The following is a 19,129-nucleotide window of genomic DNA, read 5'->3' as shown; positions in this document are numbered from 1 at the left end:
GTACTGCAGGTGAAGTAACTTACAATTATTATATACCTAAAAAGTTGTAATTTATAATATTTTTTTGTTTAACTGTAATCTGTTTTAAATCTCTGAACTGAATCGACCCATACTTCAGTCAATATTCTTTGAAACTTAAAAACTTAATAACATAAGTATATGCTTCATGCACAAGCATGATATATAGAATATGCCAACTTATAATTGCTATATATCAATCGTAAATAATTATTGATATATGTTTTGTATTGTTTATTAAATTTTAATTTTAATGAGATCAGTTTTTGTTTATAAAATTAAATTTAATATAAAATGTTTTTTTTTTTTATTTAATACGAAATATACAACTAAATTAAGCACAACAAGTATTAGTGATGAGAAGGTTTCATAACATACAAAATATGGCACGATGTAGAAGGGCTCCCAATGGAGCTACCTACTTGGATTAATGGAGGAGGTCTCTAACCCATTTTCGTTTGAGTCTTCGTGTGAGGTTGTCCGGGATGTGATGTGTAGCAAGATAACTAATGTTGGGGTTAGTATGGGAGCTAAATTGTTTGTGAAGTTTTTGGTTAGCGTTTTTAGTGACTTGGCTTACGTAGTTTATTTTCAGGTCTGAGTGTAGGGTTTACTTACACCTATAATATGGCTATATTTATTATTATATAATATGTATTTTTATACTTGGTTTTTAATATTTTTACCAGTGCAAAAGTGATTTATTTTTTTATAAAATTCTAATAACTTATATTTAATGGAAAAGAAACAAAACAAAAAAAAAAAAACTGTAAAAAACATTTTTAACCATATCTGTAGTCTAAATAGATTATAGACAGTTCTAAGTTTGTTAAAATGGGAAGGAAAATGTTAGTATAGTGTATCAAAAATATTCAAGAACTAATGTTGTAGCTAAAATAATTCAGGACCACTATAGTGTAGTACCTATAAAACTCTGGGACCCAACTAGTGTAGTACCTAAAATAATTCGGGACCCAACTAGTGTAGCAATTTTAAATCTGGGACACAACTCGGATGCAGCCAAATAATCACGTTAACAACTATAACTAGCTTCTTAATATGAAAATGATAACATATAGTTATAGTACCATACCTATTATAGTTGTATACCTGGTAGAGTGTTTAAATATTATAGTGTTATGAACTTTATGGTCTTTAACTATTCTGGACTTGGTATCAATATGCTTATGATACATGATGGATGTTATGATTCTATCAGGGTCATAATATGAATCAATATTATTTAATTTGTATAATATAATATACTATTAGGTATCTAGATTGAGAACAATTTATTATTATACAAAACTAAAATATATTTTATATTATTCAGAATGATCTAATATGTGATATACATGTTACTATATAAGGCTTATAGTAATAGTATTATTATCTCTTTAAATACTTGAGTGCAACAATAAATTGTTTCATTTTCGGAAGTGGGTGAGGAGAAGTGTATAAGAGCATCTACGTTGTATTGATTTCTGTAAAGGATGCCGAGCAAAGTTTTTTTTTTAAGCCCGCGGTTACCCCGGCCGTTTAGTGGTGCAGTTCTGCTTCCCCTCGACCATTTATAGGTATACAGTGTGCGACAGAAAGACCTGAAAAAAAAAAAAAAATTATGTTAATTCAACGTATGACAAAAATTGATAATATTATATGATAAGTAAATAATTTAAGAAAGGTAATCATGTCAGAAAATTCTCAGAAATCATATTCTTTAAAAAGTTATTACGTTCCAAATTAATTTAACCAAAAAACTATTGAATTTAAAAAAAAATTCTAAAAAATAAACTACTTGACTTAGATAAATCTTTTTACCATCAAAATTGTTCTTAAAATCAGATTCACAGATAATATGCTACTTTGAATTTATCCAATTTTTTTTTAGTTTCAATATTAAAAAACAAACATAAAAAAAATACTATACATGTAGCGCTAGAGTCACTTAATGAACAAAAATAAATAAATAAAAATATTAAATTGAACAAAAGTTATTCCAAAAGTCAGTTCTATCTGTTAAATCTTATAATACCAGATGATTCTTTTATCATGGACCATTCATCATTTAAAAAATACTATCGTTTGAAAATTTTCCTATGTTTGTTACATTTTTCTATGTTTTAAATTTCAAAATGTATTTTTAATGGCATATTCCACAACAGAATTTTTTTCGGGGTATTCCGATGCAAAAAAATTAAAAATTTGACGAGATGTTCATGAATTATAGATGTTTAAAATATGGACGAGTAGTGACTGTTAAATCGCATTGGGGTATTCAATCAAATGTTGATCAACTACTTCACTCATTTAAACTTTAAATACTTATAAGTTATAATATTAAATATATATCTACTCGTTCGAAATTTTATTCTTACTCATCGAAATAATTTAAGTAATATTTTGCATTGGAATGTAAATTAAAAATGCACGTTATTGTAAAATAAGTAAACAACTTTTTAACGCCACATTTTTTTAAACCTAACCTAACATGATATGGATGATAAATTAATTTCCATTAAGCGATTTATAAAAAAATATCCAAATTATTGATAGTGATTCATAAGTATGCATTCAATATTTTACTTATTCTTCATTTGGTTACCTATCTATATATTGAATTTTATAATTGCTTATCTAGCTACCTAATGGTAAATTTTTTTTTTATTGATCAAATAAAAACTCGGCAACTACATGGCCATTAGTTACAGTTGTGGTATGTTTACATGGTTTAAGATTTTTTTTAAAGGGGATTACAATATTAAAGATAAGTTATAACAGTATGGTTTCTAAGTATTTATATAAGAAAGAAAAAAACAAATGTGAATCATTAAATTAAATTGTAAAGACCTGTTGACTTCAAAAAAAGGATCATCTTATTGTTCTCCACAGCATTGGGTCCCAATGCGATGTCGAGGGTCGTGTCCAATCCGATGTTTTGACGTTCTTGCTGGTATTTTAGGCATTCTGTTATTATGTGTTTCACTGATATTTGGACACCACATACTTCGCATAATGGTGGTTCTTCCTTAGCCATTAGGTGTCCGTGTGTAAGTCGCATGTGTCCTATTCTCAATCTGTTGAGTACCGATTCTTCTTTTCTGTTTAAAGAGCTGTTTAACCACCTAAATGTACTGCTTTTAATTCTGTTAAGCTTGGTGTTTTGTTGTTTCCAAGTATTGAGCCATCTGGTGTTAGTTATGTCATTTATGTATTTTTTGAGATCGTTGTAGGTGGATCCAAGAATAATTTTACATACGGAGCTTGTGACTGCGAGCTTAGCGTGTTTATCAGCTAGTTCATTTCCTTCGATGCCGATGTGCCCGGGGACCCACATGAGAGTGATTTGTTTGTTTTTATGCAAGGCTTCATTTAATTTGTTCAGTATTTTTGTCGCTATTTCGCCGGGTTTGAACTGGTTTTTTATGCTATTAAGGGCACCCAAGGCTAATGGTAAATTATATATTGATGGTTCTGCATATTTAATAATATTTGTTCACTAGTATTTAATGTATGGTTATTATTTATTAACCATAGAGATTGTGAAAAACAATAATTTTTTATCATCACAATATATTTTCAAAATAAATTTGTCCATCCTAAAACTAATTAGCTGTTTTGAATTTCTACCATAATTTTCATCTGTCTTAGTTAAAAGCTATACTTAAAGTAACACATGATTCATTTAGAAAAATACACAAACAAAAAATTTAATTTTCATAAAAATTGTATTTTAGTACCTACTGCTTCTACCAGTAACAGGATAGTAGGCACTTGTAGCTTATACATAATGTATAAATTTATTCTATAATATATAATGCTATCAGCTGCAATATTTTGTAACATATTTTTTGTATTATATATTAGTAGTTATACACCAACAAATAAATTTCGTTTTTATAACTCATGACCTGCGTATTTAATAATACCTACATAATTATAATTATATTTATTCATATTATTGTACACGCATATTCCAAATTGTATATATCTATTATACTGCATATGATATTATGTACATTATACAATCTAAATAATATATATTTTATTCAATGTTATATGTTATGTACCTGTGTAATGTATTATTTTTACCTGTGTATATTATATACATATTAATGTGTGAATATATTATGTACTATTACATGTATATTATATAAAACGCAGCGTGTGTCGCTGCTACAGATCGATGCGTTTTCCATGGAGACGATATCGAATAGGAAGTAATACATAGAACACGTTCACACACTGACGACGTTTTTTGCAATAACTATTATAAAGCTGCAGGGATACCATCTATGGTACATATTATAATGTTTGACACCACTATAATACCAGCCGTAGTATTACATAATAATATTATAACGTTTATGTTTACGCACCGCTGCAAGATAAAGGATCTTATTTATAACAAATATTATTACAAAAACCTCATTATAAAGTACGTGTATTACGATGTACCAGGTGCAATATTATATATATATATATATAATATATACTTAAGAGGACCCTACACCCGCATGTGTTGTCTCGCCTTACAAATGCGTAATACCTATAACAAATTTTACGCTCAGCAGATCACGCGTGTAGCTCCGTTGGTTTAAAATTTAGAGTGATTGACCTTGTATAAAAATTAAAGGTATAATATTAATTATTATGGATTGCTTCTCATAGGATTTTTATTATATTTTAATTCTAAAACGTGTTATGTGTATTTTAAAACTGAAAATTGTTTGTACATCTTAAAAACTCATAACTCGCTTTAAAATTAAAATATAATAAAAACCTATAATACACTATAATAGAACCTTATTATCGCTGGCCAGTTGTTTATACCTAAAAAATATAATCTGCAGGAGATAATAGTCGCTGACTGCAAAACGAAGAAGCTGCAGTCAATAAATGATCATTACATAATGTAAAACCGGTATTTGGCTTTTGGAAATTATAACATTCATGCGATCAAATATCAACTCACAAAAACTGTAAGTTAATCCAAAACCTTTTTTATAAAAACTGTTTAATAAAACTAAGTTCAATTATAACAAAGGAGGATCGACTTTAAAATCGTCCGCGACCGACCGCATTTATGTATATATTTTTATTTTATATTACATGCATATTATAGTACTTATATGCCTATATATTTATGGATATGCCACGATGAGATGCGATATTTTTAGCTGAACTATTTGAAAAATAAAATTTAATGTATCGGCGGCGGCGCGACCCGTTTTCCGCACGAACGTTTTTCCTGGCAGCCAGCCAGCCCACCCGCCCGCCGTCTCTGCCGCCGACGTGTAGCCATTTTCCGAGGAGCACCTGTCAGGTGCGTGTGGCGCGACTACCCGGCGGGTGGAAGACTCCCGCCGCGGGGGGTCCCCGGGTCGTGGGCGAACTTTGGCCCACGCCATTGGCCGATCACCCGGTCCGTCTGCCAACCGCGAGCTACCCGACGGGCGCCGGCGCAACGCCGAGACCGCCCGTCCGACCCGGCTCATCGGCTTTCCCGGGGATTTTCCGCGTCCGCCCGGTTGTCCGCCGCTCGGCCGACGTTTCACCAATCGAACGGTCATACACGCGCTTTTCCGCCGCCACCGCCGCCGCCGCCGCCGTCGTCGTCGTCGTCGTCGTGTTCGCCGTCGCCGTCGTCGCTGTCGGTCCGCAAACATGGTACGTATATATAATATTATAACTATACATGGTACGTATCTATTTTTTTCAATAATCATAATATATATGCAGAAATAATTATATCATTTCATAAAATCTCGTTGTTGTATAATATTGCATGTATCACTACGATAGTATAATACCTATATCCTATTGTAAATTTTACGCAATTACGCATAACCTGCGCGTGGCTTACCCACGTTGCAGTTTTCGCAGGTCTATGTTAATAACAAAATATTACATTATGGTACCCGACCACTCGCAATATTGTACCCATATTGTTGAAAAAAGTGTTATCACCCAAATGGGTCGAAGTTGCAGACAAATCATTATAAACTATTTATTTATAATAGTATAATATAATGTACTTACTACATAAGACATAACTCATTCATTATTCTTATTACTTTATGTAAAAGCCAGAGTTGGGTATGGGTATGATACTTTTAAAAAGTAATTAATAGTTATTTTTACTTAAATAAAATATTGTAGACAACTAAATAATAATTTACTTTACAATTAGAAAAAAAATACACATTTATATTTTTATAATTTTTTACCATTCGTCAATTAACAACTGATGTCAGTAAAAAAATATCTTATGAGTATTAGATAGATTTAATTTTAACGAGATGTCGAAAAAAATATAACTAAATTTAATCAAGTACCTAATCTATACAGTGCAATTATAAATATGGTGTCCAAAAATTGAGAATTTAATTGTAACGAGTTGAAATTTAAAATAATTTACATGCACCTTCAGGAGGAGAGGTCGTAACACTCGTAACCATTAAATAGTATTAAATTACATTTTTTTAATTTTTGATAACTTCGCAAAAATGTATTTCTGCTATTCAAACCGGATGAAGATTGATTCAAAGATTATAATATTATAATATAAAATGTATTAAAAATTCAAATTTATTAGTAATGAGCGTAATGGATGAATTAAAATTAAATTAATATACAACTGTAAAACGAGTCTCAGAAACAAATAGTTTAATTATATAATACATATATTTTCAATACCTACTTATTACATTATTATGTTATATATGAATGGAGTAATTGTGTCTTTAATATATAGTTTGGGCAGATTTTCGGAATAGCTGGTAACTTCTAGCGTTTTTGAAAGGGAACCAAGAAAAAGAGATCAGGTAGGTTGGTAGGTACATATCTATAAAATCTTTACATGCAAGAATTATACTTATATATATAAAAAAAAGTCAATTACATTTTGGTTTTATACTTTATAAAATTCTATTGCAATTACATAACGTGATACTTTTATTACGTTATTATCCAGCATTGTATCAAATGCTAAGTTATACGATTTTATTCATGATAGTACATTACTTAAATGAAATACTTATAAAATAATAGTGTAGGTAACCGATATACATGTCTAAATGTTGAATGAACAAATATTATCTTTAAATAACATACAATTTATATTTTATTTTATGGAATAAATTACTTTGGGTAATTAGAGTTAACTAGTATTGTTAATTTGAAATCTGAGAGTGTTAATTACCAGATCCCCCCACCTAAGCAACCCTCTCCATAAAATGCATACTCCATGTATAAAGTGTTTAAAAATCTAAGCAGGACAGTACAATAATGTCTTTCACAAAAAAATCTTTACCACCATTTCATCAATACACAAAGTCGATCAATTATTGATAGTTTTTAATGAATATAAAACAAATTGTTAGTTTATTATTAATTATAATTTGTTATAGATAATTATATAAAAATTGTTTAGCAAAACATAATGTAAATTACATACTCATGTAAAATCATAACCGAACTAAAATCCTGCGTATTCTACTGCTATATATAGTACCTATTTATATTCTGTATTTCTATATGTTTAAGTACAACTTATGTAGGTATATTATGTTGTTTATCATATTTGTTTTTACAATCATCAATTGTAGTCATAAGTACAGTTGTTCAGAATAATTCTATATTCGACTTGAAAGATTAGATTAAAGTATAAAAGATTTTATTTGGTGCTATACGTTCCGATATGGGTAATAATATGTTAAACCGTATAAAATCATAATTTCATATTATATGTGTATCGCAACTCGAAAGACTTTAACAACTAAAAAAACATATAATTTTGAGAAAATTCAATAGAAATATAATCTAATCTTAAATAGTTAGTTTTAAAACTTTAATTTAGATACTTAACAGTCATATTTATTTTATCTGAAGCTTATTATTTTTATATTAAATCATAGTTACTTAAAACACAACGCAGACATCTGGGAATGGAACTATACGAGTTTTGAATAAACTTATTTATTAGCTTGATTTATAAAATTAAAAAAGTAGGAACATTTAATTTTTTAAAGTATTTTATAATTATAATTTATTTGTATTTGACTTTTTGAGAACTACATAGTAGGTATATTATGATATAGTTGTAGCTCGTTCGGTTGTTTTACACAATTGTTTATAACCTCCTGAATTGAATTTGTGCCAAATGTGGTTAATACCTTAATAGTAGGGATATTTTTCTTGTTTAGGATTCATACATGTTGTATATAGAAAATTAAGGTAGTATATTTCCATTGTACACAAAACTTTATTTAGAGACAAACTTGATGCATTTAAACATACGAAATTAATACCAAAATTAGAGTTACCATTGATTACAAAAAATAATTTCTATAATCAATGGTATTACATATTACAGGTACATAGGTGGGTTTGTGCCTTATTAGTTATTAGTTTATTACTGATAATTTTTGGTTCGCAATGCAATATTGAATATACAATTATAATATGTCATAGATACTCTATAAAAATAATTTTGTATTTTATCAATATATATAAAGGCTACAAGGTACCAACATTAACATTTTAATTTATATATAATTACATTAACGAATATTTTCTGAAATTAAATTTTTTAGAATTATTATAATTATATGACACAAAATTCAGTTTTATACATTGTATTATATTTAATTTAAATTAATAAAACTATCTACCAGAAAATATGTACTGAATACTGATCATTGCAGATTTATTCATAATTATTATTTTTCCCATCAAACGATTCTTAGATTAAAAGCTTAATTATTGTGAAAGAGTAATTATTTTAAAATAATTTGACTTCTAAATGCATATTACAAAATTATAATAATGTTATTGAGCGATAATGGTAATTATTAATAAATTGATAAATTTTGTAAAATATCTATCTATTATATTAGTAAATGCCTGTTTTTTTCCATTTTTGTTTTTATTTAAATCAATATAAATAATATTCGTACAGATTGGTTAATTTAAAATAGTTAAATTATTTCAAAAATATTAAGTATCAAATATTAAATTTGTGATAATATTCAATTATTTTATGACTATAAGATAAGTTAAGGAAAATAGAGTGGAGGAACCATCATATTATTATACTGATGAGAATATTATCAGCATGATTATTATTAATTGTTGTAATAAATAAAGTTTCAATAATATTTTTCAAATATATACTCAAAGTTGAATTAAAATTTATTTTGTAGTTATTGTACATAGGTATCTTATTATAAAAAGTACATTATTATTAGAAAAAAAAAATGAAATAATTATATATAAATTTGTAAATTATGTCGTTTGTAAATTATAAATAACATCTTTTTAATGTATTTTAGATATAATCGCATAATTTATTGCATAAATATTAAAATCCTTTCAGTTATTCTAACCGGGTATAAAATAATATAGGTATCTAGTATATATTATACAATATATAAGTATAAATGATTAATTTATTTTCAAGATTTTACAGTACATTTTTAAAGTCCCGTTTGCTTTGTTTCAAATGTTTTAATTACTATTGTATATTTTAAAATTATATGATTGATTAGTAGTTTTATTTATTGAATATTTTAGGTAATAGCAATATTGAATAATAGTCTTATTTTTAATTTTTGAAAGTTATACGTTTAATGTTAATTGAATATAATAAGCAAAAAGTATGTAAAAAATGTTTTAATTTTTATGAAAATTGAAATGTTACAGTATGGATAACATCATCATAATACCTATACGCGGTACAGCCCAGAAAACATCGCTATGGCACCAACACTGCCAGAGTGGGCTAGCATTGTCAAGAACAAAGTTCTACGAATATTTCAGGGGTAAGTTTATTGTTTAAATTTATTGGCGAAAAGTTTTTGTGTCGACAATAAAACGTGGATATATGTAATATATAAGGAATTCTAATGTAATGAATATCTTATGAGAAAGCTTCTACAAATTGAATTATGTAGGTACAACAAACTTGCAACATGATGGAATTGAGTATAATGTAACGTGTCTTCTACGGGTGATAAGGATCATTTTCGTTGAAAGTTGTTTATACTTTAAATATATTTCAGGCATAGCATTTATCTCAAAGTATTACGAAAAACAAATTTTAAATTTGACTAAAATGATTTGTAAAAATATCATAATCTAGGTACTATATCTGTCTACAATGCATGTTTATTGTATTTTACATATTCTTCACTTTTGAGTCTTATAGATTCTTATAATATTCATATAAATTTGTTTCTATTTATCACAAATTGTTACGAATTTGGTTGAACAAACGTACAGCACATAAAGTGGTCTAGAAATTAAAATATATATCAATAACGGTAATGGTCAACTACAAGTGAAGTAAAAATGTATGGTAAGAATTTAGTGTTTTAATTGTCTGTAATATGTGATTTGACTACCTAAAGTTATAAATCCAATATTATTGCCTATTGGCCAGATTTATACACGAAATCGCTCATTTAAAGTAGCTTATTTAAATTGAGTAAAAATGTTAGCTCTTAAAATTATAAATCACTGCTACTAAATTGAAATTTCGTTATTTTAATTAAATCAAAAAAAAAAAAAAAATAAGGATATGAAAAACATTAAAAATAAATAAATACCATTATTATTAATACTCTTGTTAGGTATAAAAACCTACAATATTACATTTTGTTATAAAATATAATAGGATAAAAAATAATATACAAATAAAGAAATTAATATTGTAATCTTAGAAATCAAAGGAAGTTTTGGTGTTTTAATAAAATCCTGTCAGTATATGATCGTATAAGGTGCGTGAAAAATAATTTTGAAAAACTATAGAATACATGGTTGCAATCATTGCGTATAATAAATTATATTTACAATATTTAGAAAATTAAAAGTCTTTAGAAATTCGGATTTTTAACCATTTATTATTTAAACGTATACCTATTATGATCTTTAGGGATATTTGAAGATTTCTGGAAACATTTTTATATGAAAGCCTTCTAATTATATTTAACAGTCAGTTCATCGACTTAAATGCAAATTAGTCTATTTGGTGTTGACAACGTTTGTAGTTAAGTAATTCGTAAAAATCAATTAGAATTATAAAAAGTCACCTTTATCGACTATGCGTAGTGTAAAGAGTAATATTTTATTTCCACTATATAATCCACTGGAACAGTCTACTGCGAAAAATTGCATTATCAGCGGAGTACAGCCATGTTCTCCCCTTGAGGCTTATTGCAATAAAACGAGGATTTCATATACGATTGTCCTGCACCCAAAGTCAAGTAGTCATGTTATCAACACGCACAAATACTGCAGGGGATCGTTCGTGTGATTGATTTTATAGTACTTATATAGTTTTCCCAATAAAATATTGTTACAACCACTTGGTTGAAAATATCCGTGGAGTACCTATCGTTCGTAATAATTGGTAACGGATATGAGATAATCATTTCTCATTTTTATCGAATTTGTTAGAAATCGAAATGTATAAATTTACAATAATTTATGACATTATTGTTATAAAGTTGCTATGGATTCTGTATAGGTTCTATACGATGATTTTAAATGTAAACCATTTTATTAATACAAAACAAAATAATTAGTTTTCGAATAATTTAATGCAATTATTATTATACATAATAATTTAAAACAAGAGACACGTTTAATTTTTCAATTGCGACTTGGTGTCTAGCTTCAGTCACTGATATGACCTGAGTGCTAACACCAGCTGGCGAGTGGCGACACTAGTTCTCGGACGGGTAATCACCCGCGTTTTTAGAGGTAAATCTTTATCACACATATTATCACGTGTTTACAAACAGCAGGCTATGACCTAAGATGTGTTGAAACCTTAACTTAAAAAAAATCTTCTACAGTTAATAACTAAAATGTAAAGTTATAATAGTAATAATAAGTTTAGAAAATAATATTATTTCTACACAAGATGTAATTAAATGTTCTAGAACGCGACTTAATTAACAAAAATTATTAAATGACATTTATTAAAATGAAATGAATATTGTATTAATGCTGCCCCCGCATAATATGCCATGCAGACTTGCACCCCAATTATTACGACCCTAACACACAGACATTCACACAACACAAACACAATTCCATTATGATATGCTATATAGGGAAATTATGTTTTAATAAAAATAATTTAATATTATGCAGCAATAAATCCATATCCAATATTGGCCCTTTACGAGTTCGTTACTGCGCATTTTATCTTTACAGTTCACTCAATTTCTCATATATTTATTTTTTCACCATAAAGCATAAAATTCAATATCAAGTATTTATATCAGGTTATGAAGTTGTAAAATCAATGTGTAGATCTAAAAAAAAAATCAAGAAAATTTAATTTGATGTTTTTTGTGTTATATTTGCTTATATTTATTGTTGGTATAACCTAATAAGACTCAGTTTTTGACTTTAGAACCGTTTGATTTGGTAATGAATATAATACTGTAAGTGATTCTTTTCCGAACGATTAATAAATTGTATCTATATATTATTTATAATAATATGGAGTTTTATAGTTTAACGACAAAAAAACAAATAATATTTGTTTTCACTGCTTATTTCTTAAAAAAAAAACCCCGTTTGTTATTAATTATTATTATTGCATTGTGTTTATAGAATAACATCATAACGATTTTTATTTCATTGTATTAATGAACGATTCAATAGAAGACGGATATATTTTCAGAACTCATATTATTTATTATACGGACCGTAATATTGTCAAAGCAGTCATTTATATAACTGTGGCGACTGGCGACGACGGAAAAGTCGTCTAGAAAAACGGCCCAGTCGTATACTACATATACACATTATTTGGAAAAAAGCTTTTATTTTTATCTTTGTAATCCGAGCTGGTCCCTTTTACTTTATAGAGACGGTATCACTTGTTTTTAGACAACGCAAAAGACGATAAAGACTTTATAAAGTTTAAACACATTAACTTTAATCGGTTTTATACTTTAGTCGCGTTTATATTCTCTGTTTTCTAAATATTCGATTTTAATCAAGAACGAAACACCTCCGTAAAAAATATTACACGTCTCTTTCTGCATGATATAATAATGTATGTAATATAATAATATGATCGGTGACATGCTGATCTCCGATTGAGCATTGTCCATTTTTCTTTTTATAACAATCCGGTTGAGCATAAAAAAAATATTCTAACTTCGAGCAGCGCTGTCAATTTTTAGCATTCATTGTCAGTATTATTATTTTATTTTGTTATGTCCGCATAATAATAATCATATACTATTACAATAATTAAGTATCTACAAAACAAAGGAGTAATATTACAGCCTTAAAAATTAACTTGATACGTTTTTTCACAAAATCCTATTGCCTATATTTTATCTTTGTGAATTTTAAGGTAATACACTGCGATCCAACGTCGAATTTGATTTTTTTCAGTGTCAGTTTAGTATAACTTAATTATAACTATTAGCCATAACTGCGCTGTATATTCATCGTTAACTCAACGTTTCTGGAATTTTTATGCACAATTCACAAAAAACCCAACAGTATTATGATATTGAAATCTGTACAAAATTTTATTTTATTTTTTTTTAAATATTATTTTTGCCATAGTTATACAATAATTTACTTCGATATATTATTATACATTGAAAAAAAGAAATGAATACGGCAAACGTTGCACGTATTCTATGCTTAACATTTCGTATTTTAGTATTTTGTCAGCTTCCTATTGTTTGGTTGGATCTGTACTTGACAAGGTTGTAACTTGTAAGAAAAGTAAACTGTGCTCAATCTGGTTGCAGGCTGCAGCCGTATAATAATGATATGTGTCATGTGTGTAAGTTATAGCAGTAGTAGTGCAAACGACCGTCGTTTGTCTGATAATATATAATTAATTTTTGATGAATCAACAGTACCTACCTATTTTAGTCACTATTGTGTATATTGTAAATTAGGTACCTACCTAATAATATAATTATTAAGGCTTCTAGTAGTAGAAAAAATTAATTATAAAGTATAGTTGGCACCTGAATTATAGTATAATGAATATTTATTATTTATATGAAAATAAAATAAGTAAAAAATAAATTTTCTTTAATTAAAACTTGAAAAAAATAATTGCTTTCGTCTTCTTCTTCACTTTCTTTTTTCACTTTATAATAATAGAAATATATTACAGAAAATTATCTTAGCGTATAAACTATAAATAGGTTAGTACTAATATGTAACTAAAAACCTAACCGATAATACTTATTAATATTATACAATTCATACATAAGGTACACATTTGAAAAATAATTTTTTGAAACAGTTTTTTATGTCATTGTATTTTCAAATATCAAAATTTTCCAAATGTGTATTAAGCTTTTGATGTGTCTAATTTACAAGTACTCGAATGAACAATAATATATGCGATAATGACAAAGTATGTGAAAATATGTAGGTACAATATAATTTTAAATATAACTTTCTTGTGTTATGAAATACATCAATTATACATCATTCTTTTTTTTCTGCGAATTTTCTAAAAAAATATAAATTAATTCCTCAGCTCTAAGTATTATACAATAATAGATCTAGAGATAGAAGTTAAAATAATATTTTGAAAATTGGTTACTTCACACAATATTTTAAAATAGATAATTTTTTATCATTTTCCTCAGACGTTGGTAATGTATAAATATATGAATATGCCTACATGCGACATGCCAGATAGTATGTAGCTGTTGCTTTTGATGAATTAATTACATTGCACGATAGCTAAAAGATTTTGTTGTTGTTGTTTTTAAGCTTTTATAATTTTTTTTCAAAATCGACACGTTTTCACTGAAAATGCTCGTACCACACCACCGGACTTATTGTACATTCGCGTGACGACACGCACGATTTAACCGCGACACACTCGTGTAATGACTGCATACACCCTTCCCCGCTATTGCCGCCAAATCATTAATATAATATATTATGAAAAAACCCTTTACAATCGTCAATTACGTTTATTGCTTTTCGTTGGATGCTTTTAGCTGACGTCCATTAGTGTCTCGACAAACTTTTCATATCCACGCCATTAGTGTCATTCCGTATAACTTTTATGTCATTTGACGTCGACATAAAAATCAAACGATATTATTAATAATAATAATAATACCAGTAAAACACCATTTAAGACAATACCGATCGACTCGGGACACCACAACAACAAATATACAAACGATTTGTATGAATATTTCCGCTAAAATTCTATTCACGTGTATAGCTCGGATATTTTAATACGATAGTGTGTTAAATGTATTAATATAAAATGTACAGAGTAATTCACTAAGAATAGTAAGAATGCATTTACGCTTCATTTTATCACTATTTAATTGCACAATTATTAGTATATTTATAAATACCAAAGTATTTTGATTTACTAAAGTTTAAGATTTACTAAGCAATTTGATGAGTTTTATGGCTGCAGCATGGTAGAAATGTAGAATCAATGGCTGATAGATATCGATTTAACGACGAAGTTATGCATACCAAATTTGAAGTTTCGATTGAAATATATATACGGACATTTTTTGTATTGCTTAAGGAGTGTCTTATACAAACTTCAGCTTTTCAAATGAGAAATTGAGAACACTTTATTTTTACTATAAATCATTAAGTGGATTATTTGTTTAAATATCCTATTGTATTCCTAATTCGAAATTCAAACTAGTAGTTTTTAGTTCTAAAAATATTTGTACAAAAATTTATAGTCCTTAAAAATGGTTTTACAAAAATATAAAGTAGATATTATAATTTCGAATTTATTATTAATTAGACTTTTGGAACATTTTTACAAATTATTTATGTTTATAAATTATTATTAATCACTAAAGTTTTCAAATTACCATAGTTCCATAATATCTTCCGAACCCTGCATTATCATTATTAGTACCTACTTATACTTAATGTCAAACAATATTAAAAAACTACTCTTTCAAATTTTGATTCTGATTCGTCAATATTTTCAGAGAAGTTATCTGTTTTATACTAGAAAATTGTGGTTGCCTCATAAAAACAGAAGTTTGAATCTTTACAGGACAAATAATCTCAAGGGTTTTTAAAATATGTTACTATACGCTATACTTATTTAAAAATTCCGAAAATAATATTTTGAAAAGCTGCGCATTTTATTGAAGGAAAACAAGGGGCGAACATGGTCGAGGAATCACCGTGTATAATATATATAAACGTATCTACATTGAAAGGGTGAGCAGTGAGGGGATGCATATTGATACTTGGGAAAAAAAGGCACATTGTTTTAATTATATGGTCGTCAATCACGCTCAATAGGAGATGGTATGTATGTATATTATTATACAATAAACGCGCGTCGAGTGCTTTATAGTTGAAAAAGTTTTGCACCATCAAACATTCAAAAGTCTTCTTTTTGCATGTACCTGTAGCGTAACAATACATATTATACATGTGTATAGGTACTATACCTGTATATATTATGTATAATGTGAAACGGGCTTAATGAAAAAAAGATTGTGTATATAATATATGAATAATATAGATATGTATATACAACTTAACTCGCTTTTGTCGGCCGGAAAACTTCATTTAATTTATATGACGGTAAAAGGAGAAGAGAATAAAAAAAAAGTACAAATCGGTGCGAAAAATAAGCGTAGGTGCCTCTATACCTATCACGATCACAACGGCGGAGACTTTTAATATCGGTCCGTGAAATGTAGGGTGGTGTTAACTCATCTAGAAATTCGAGATAACGTCCGCACAAAAGGTGCAGTTGGGGCCCGGCGATGCGCAGAGTAATATACGATATTATATAATATTATTATATTTATAGCAGTTACAGCAGTACTGTATAATAGGTAAATACTCCCTTTTGGATGTCACGCGTTGTATATAATATACCTATGTCCTATATAGTTGCAGTATATACGAGTATATAGTAGATACACGACTCGCCTGCCACGTGTCTGCAACAAAGTATACATATATACTATATATACAATGTACATAGCTTAGTTTGATAATATTTGATAAAAATAATAATATAATTTAATAGCGGTGACACTGTTGTAATACTGTGTATATAATTATATTGTATATCATCATTGTAACACGAATATTATTTTTCAACGCTTTTCGACGTTTAACCAATACATGTTCACTGTATATTGCCCTACACGTGATGTATATTATTATTGGTCAGCGTCCCCATTCACGTTATAATAATAATAATTTCGTGGTCGCTTTAATGGATTTTAAAAATATCGTTGTCGAACACAAAATACAAATTACATAGTACCTACCTATTCTATGGTCCGATACTAGAAACTACCCTGTAAAACAAATTGATGCGAGTGGCGAGTATACAAAGACAATATACAGATGAAATGAGAGGTAAAAAATGTATCGCAACTATAATACTCTTGTGTTTTTGACAAAAATCTATAGTATATTAGTATACGTCTTTTTAAATTTCTATTAACTTCTATTGACCGACGTCAATTTTATTATTATTTTACGAAAATTAAAAAGTGATGTGGATTTTTTGAAGAAATTAGAAAAGTAGTAAATAAAAAACACATGATTCTATCAACATTATGATTATTATAACGTACTATATAATTAGGAGTAATCAATAACGCATGCTGTGTTGACAGACGCTCTCGTCATTTCCTAGTTCCTATTTTAATCTCTTAAAACGTAACTGACTTTTGTGTCATAAATATGAAGAACTGTATTTGAAATCAAAAACAAAACAAAAAATAAATAATCTTAAATCTTCTTCTTGTTGCTCTAACTTTCCTAATATTCAAAATCCCACTCTTTAAATTTTTAATTGTTTACTGTTAATTAAGTATTTAATTTTTATACATTCATCGAAATTGTAATTAATATTGTAAAAATATTTTATGTATGGACAGTGGACACAGTTAAATTATCAATAACAAAAAAAAAAAAAAAAAAATGGAAAATAATATATTACATGATCAATCTCAGATGTACACAAAATATAATATAATATGAACATTATAGAGTTTGAAGAATTGTCAAAATCTATGACTGCAACGGAATACGTGTTAACGGAATTAATAATCGTGTAAAGTTTGATAAAATATTAAAAATAAAATAAAATAACATTCGATAAAATGTGACCACTGCGTTTTCCCGTTTTACTCTGTTTGGCTATACGTATACAAATACCTTGGAAAAACATGAAAACATGGCAGCGGTCCGTGCCTTCTCTATATCTATATAATGTGTAAATTATTATAATGAAATCGTTTCGAATGCGTCGAACATCTTCCGAGAACAACTGCTCAAGATTATTGTAATGATTGAAATACGAAAAAAAAAAAGAAAAACAAATGACTGCCGACGCGTTTTATACCTCCGCTGAGCCGGGGCCGCACTGTCGAGGTTAATCTCGATAAGTGTGTAGAGCCCTGCAAGTGTTCGCATTGAAAGTAAAAACAATATAAATCGCCGTTACACGCAAATCCCCAGCATTAGGAACCGTTGCTTGAATATATATGTATATATGAAGCGTATACTCACGGGGATTCGATCGCTTTTATTGTCATTTATTTTCCCTGTTGCTCCGAGTAATTAAACGTTCGTATATAAAGGATTCCACCGCTTCTTCTGTCGTCGCCGATTTCATGCAAACCCTCTTTCATGCTATTTAATAATATAATTTATATATACATATATATATATATATAGAGACCCAACTTATCGGTACAATCTGTGAAATAGATTTCTACAGTGCGGACGAAAAAAAAAGAAAAGGACAGAAAGAAAACCATTTCATATATGTTATATAGTAGACTCAACCTTTGTCCCGACGCCGCAAACCTTTGACTATTATACTCTTTTCGTCATCGTTGGTTAAAACTAACAAAAGCCAATAAACTCCAAGGAGTTCACAATAATTATATGATGTCGTACTACTTATAAAGCGAGCGAATATCAAAGGTTCGATGACGTAATTTTGTCGTTATTATTTTAATAATGTAATAAAAATACAATAAATTATTATGATAAACGTCTACAAAAGTACAAACGTCTAAAAATGCAGATTTTTTATGTCTGGTTTTAAAAATCATTTTTC

General features: G+C 28.1%; 1 protein-coding gene across 2 annotated transcripts in view; it reads left to right on the top strand.

Annotated features, from left to right (window-relative positions):
• The first annotated feature begins 5,526 nt into the window (after positions 1–5,526).
• LOC107173124 (vesicular glutamate transporter 1-like) overlaps positions 5,527–19,129 on the top strand; it is a 92,265-nt gene continuing 78,662 nt past the window's right edge. Inside the window, exons 1-2 of one of the 2 annotated variants that reach the window (XM_089225257.1) lie at positions 5,527–5,688; positions 9,724–9,842. In XM_089225257.1, the coding sequence (XP_089081383.1) occupies positions 9,778–9,842 (65 nt within the window). In that variant the 5' untranslated portion in view covers positions 5,527–5,688; positions 9,724–9,777. Of the gene's footprint in view, positions 5,720–9,723; positions 9,843–19,129 lie in introns of both variants that reach the window. The other variant, XM_089225258.1, reaches the window with a different exon arrangement.

The sequence above is a fragment of the Diuraphis noxia genome, unplaced genomic scaffold (assembly GCF_037042655.1).
Source record: "Diuraphis noxia isolate RWA-SAM2 unplaced genomic scaffold, SU_Dnox_SAM2 contig0004, whole genome shotgun sequence".
In the NCBI taxonomy this organism is placed as follows: domain Eukaryota; kingdom Metazoa; phylum Arthropoda; class Insecta; order Hemiptera; family Aphididae; genus Diuraphis; species Diuraphis noxia.
Note: the sequence above shows the minus strand (reverse complement) of the source record. Positions and strands in the feature narration are given on the sequence as shown.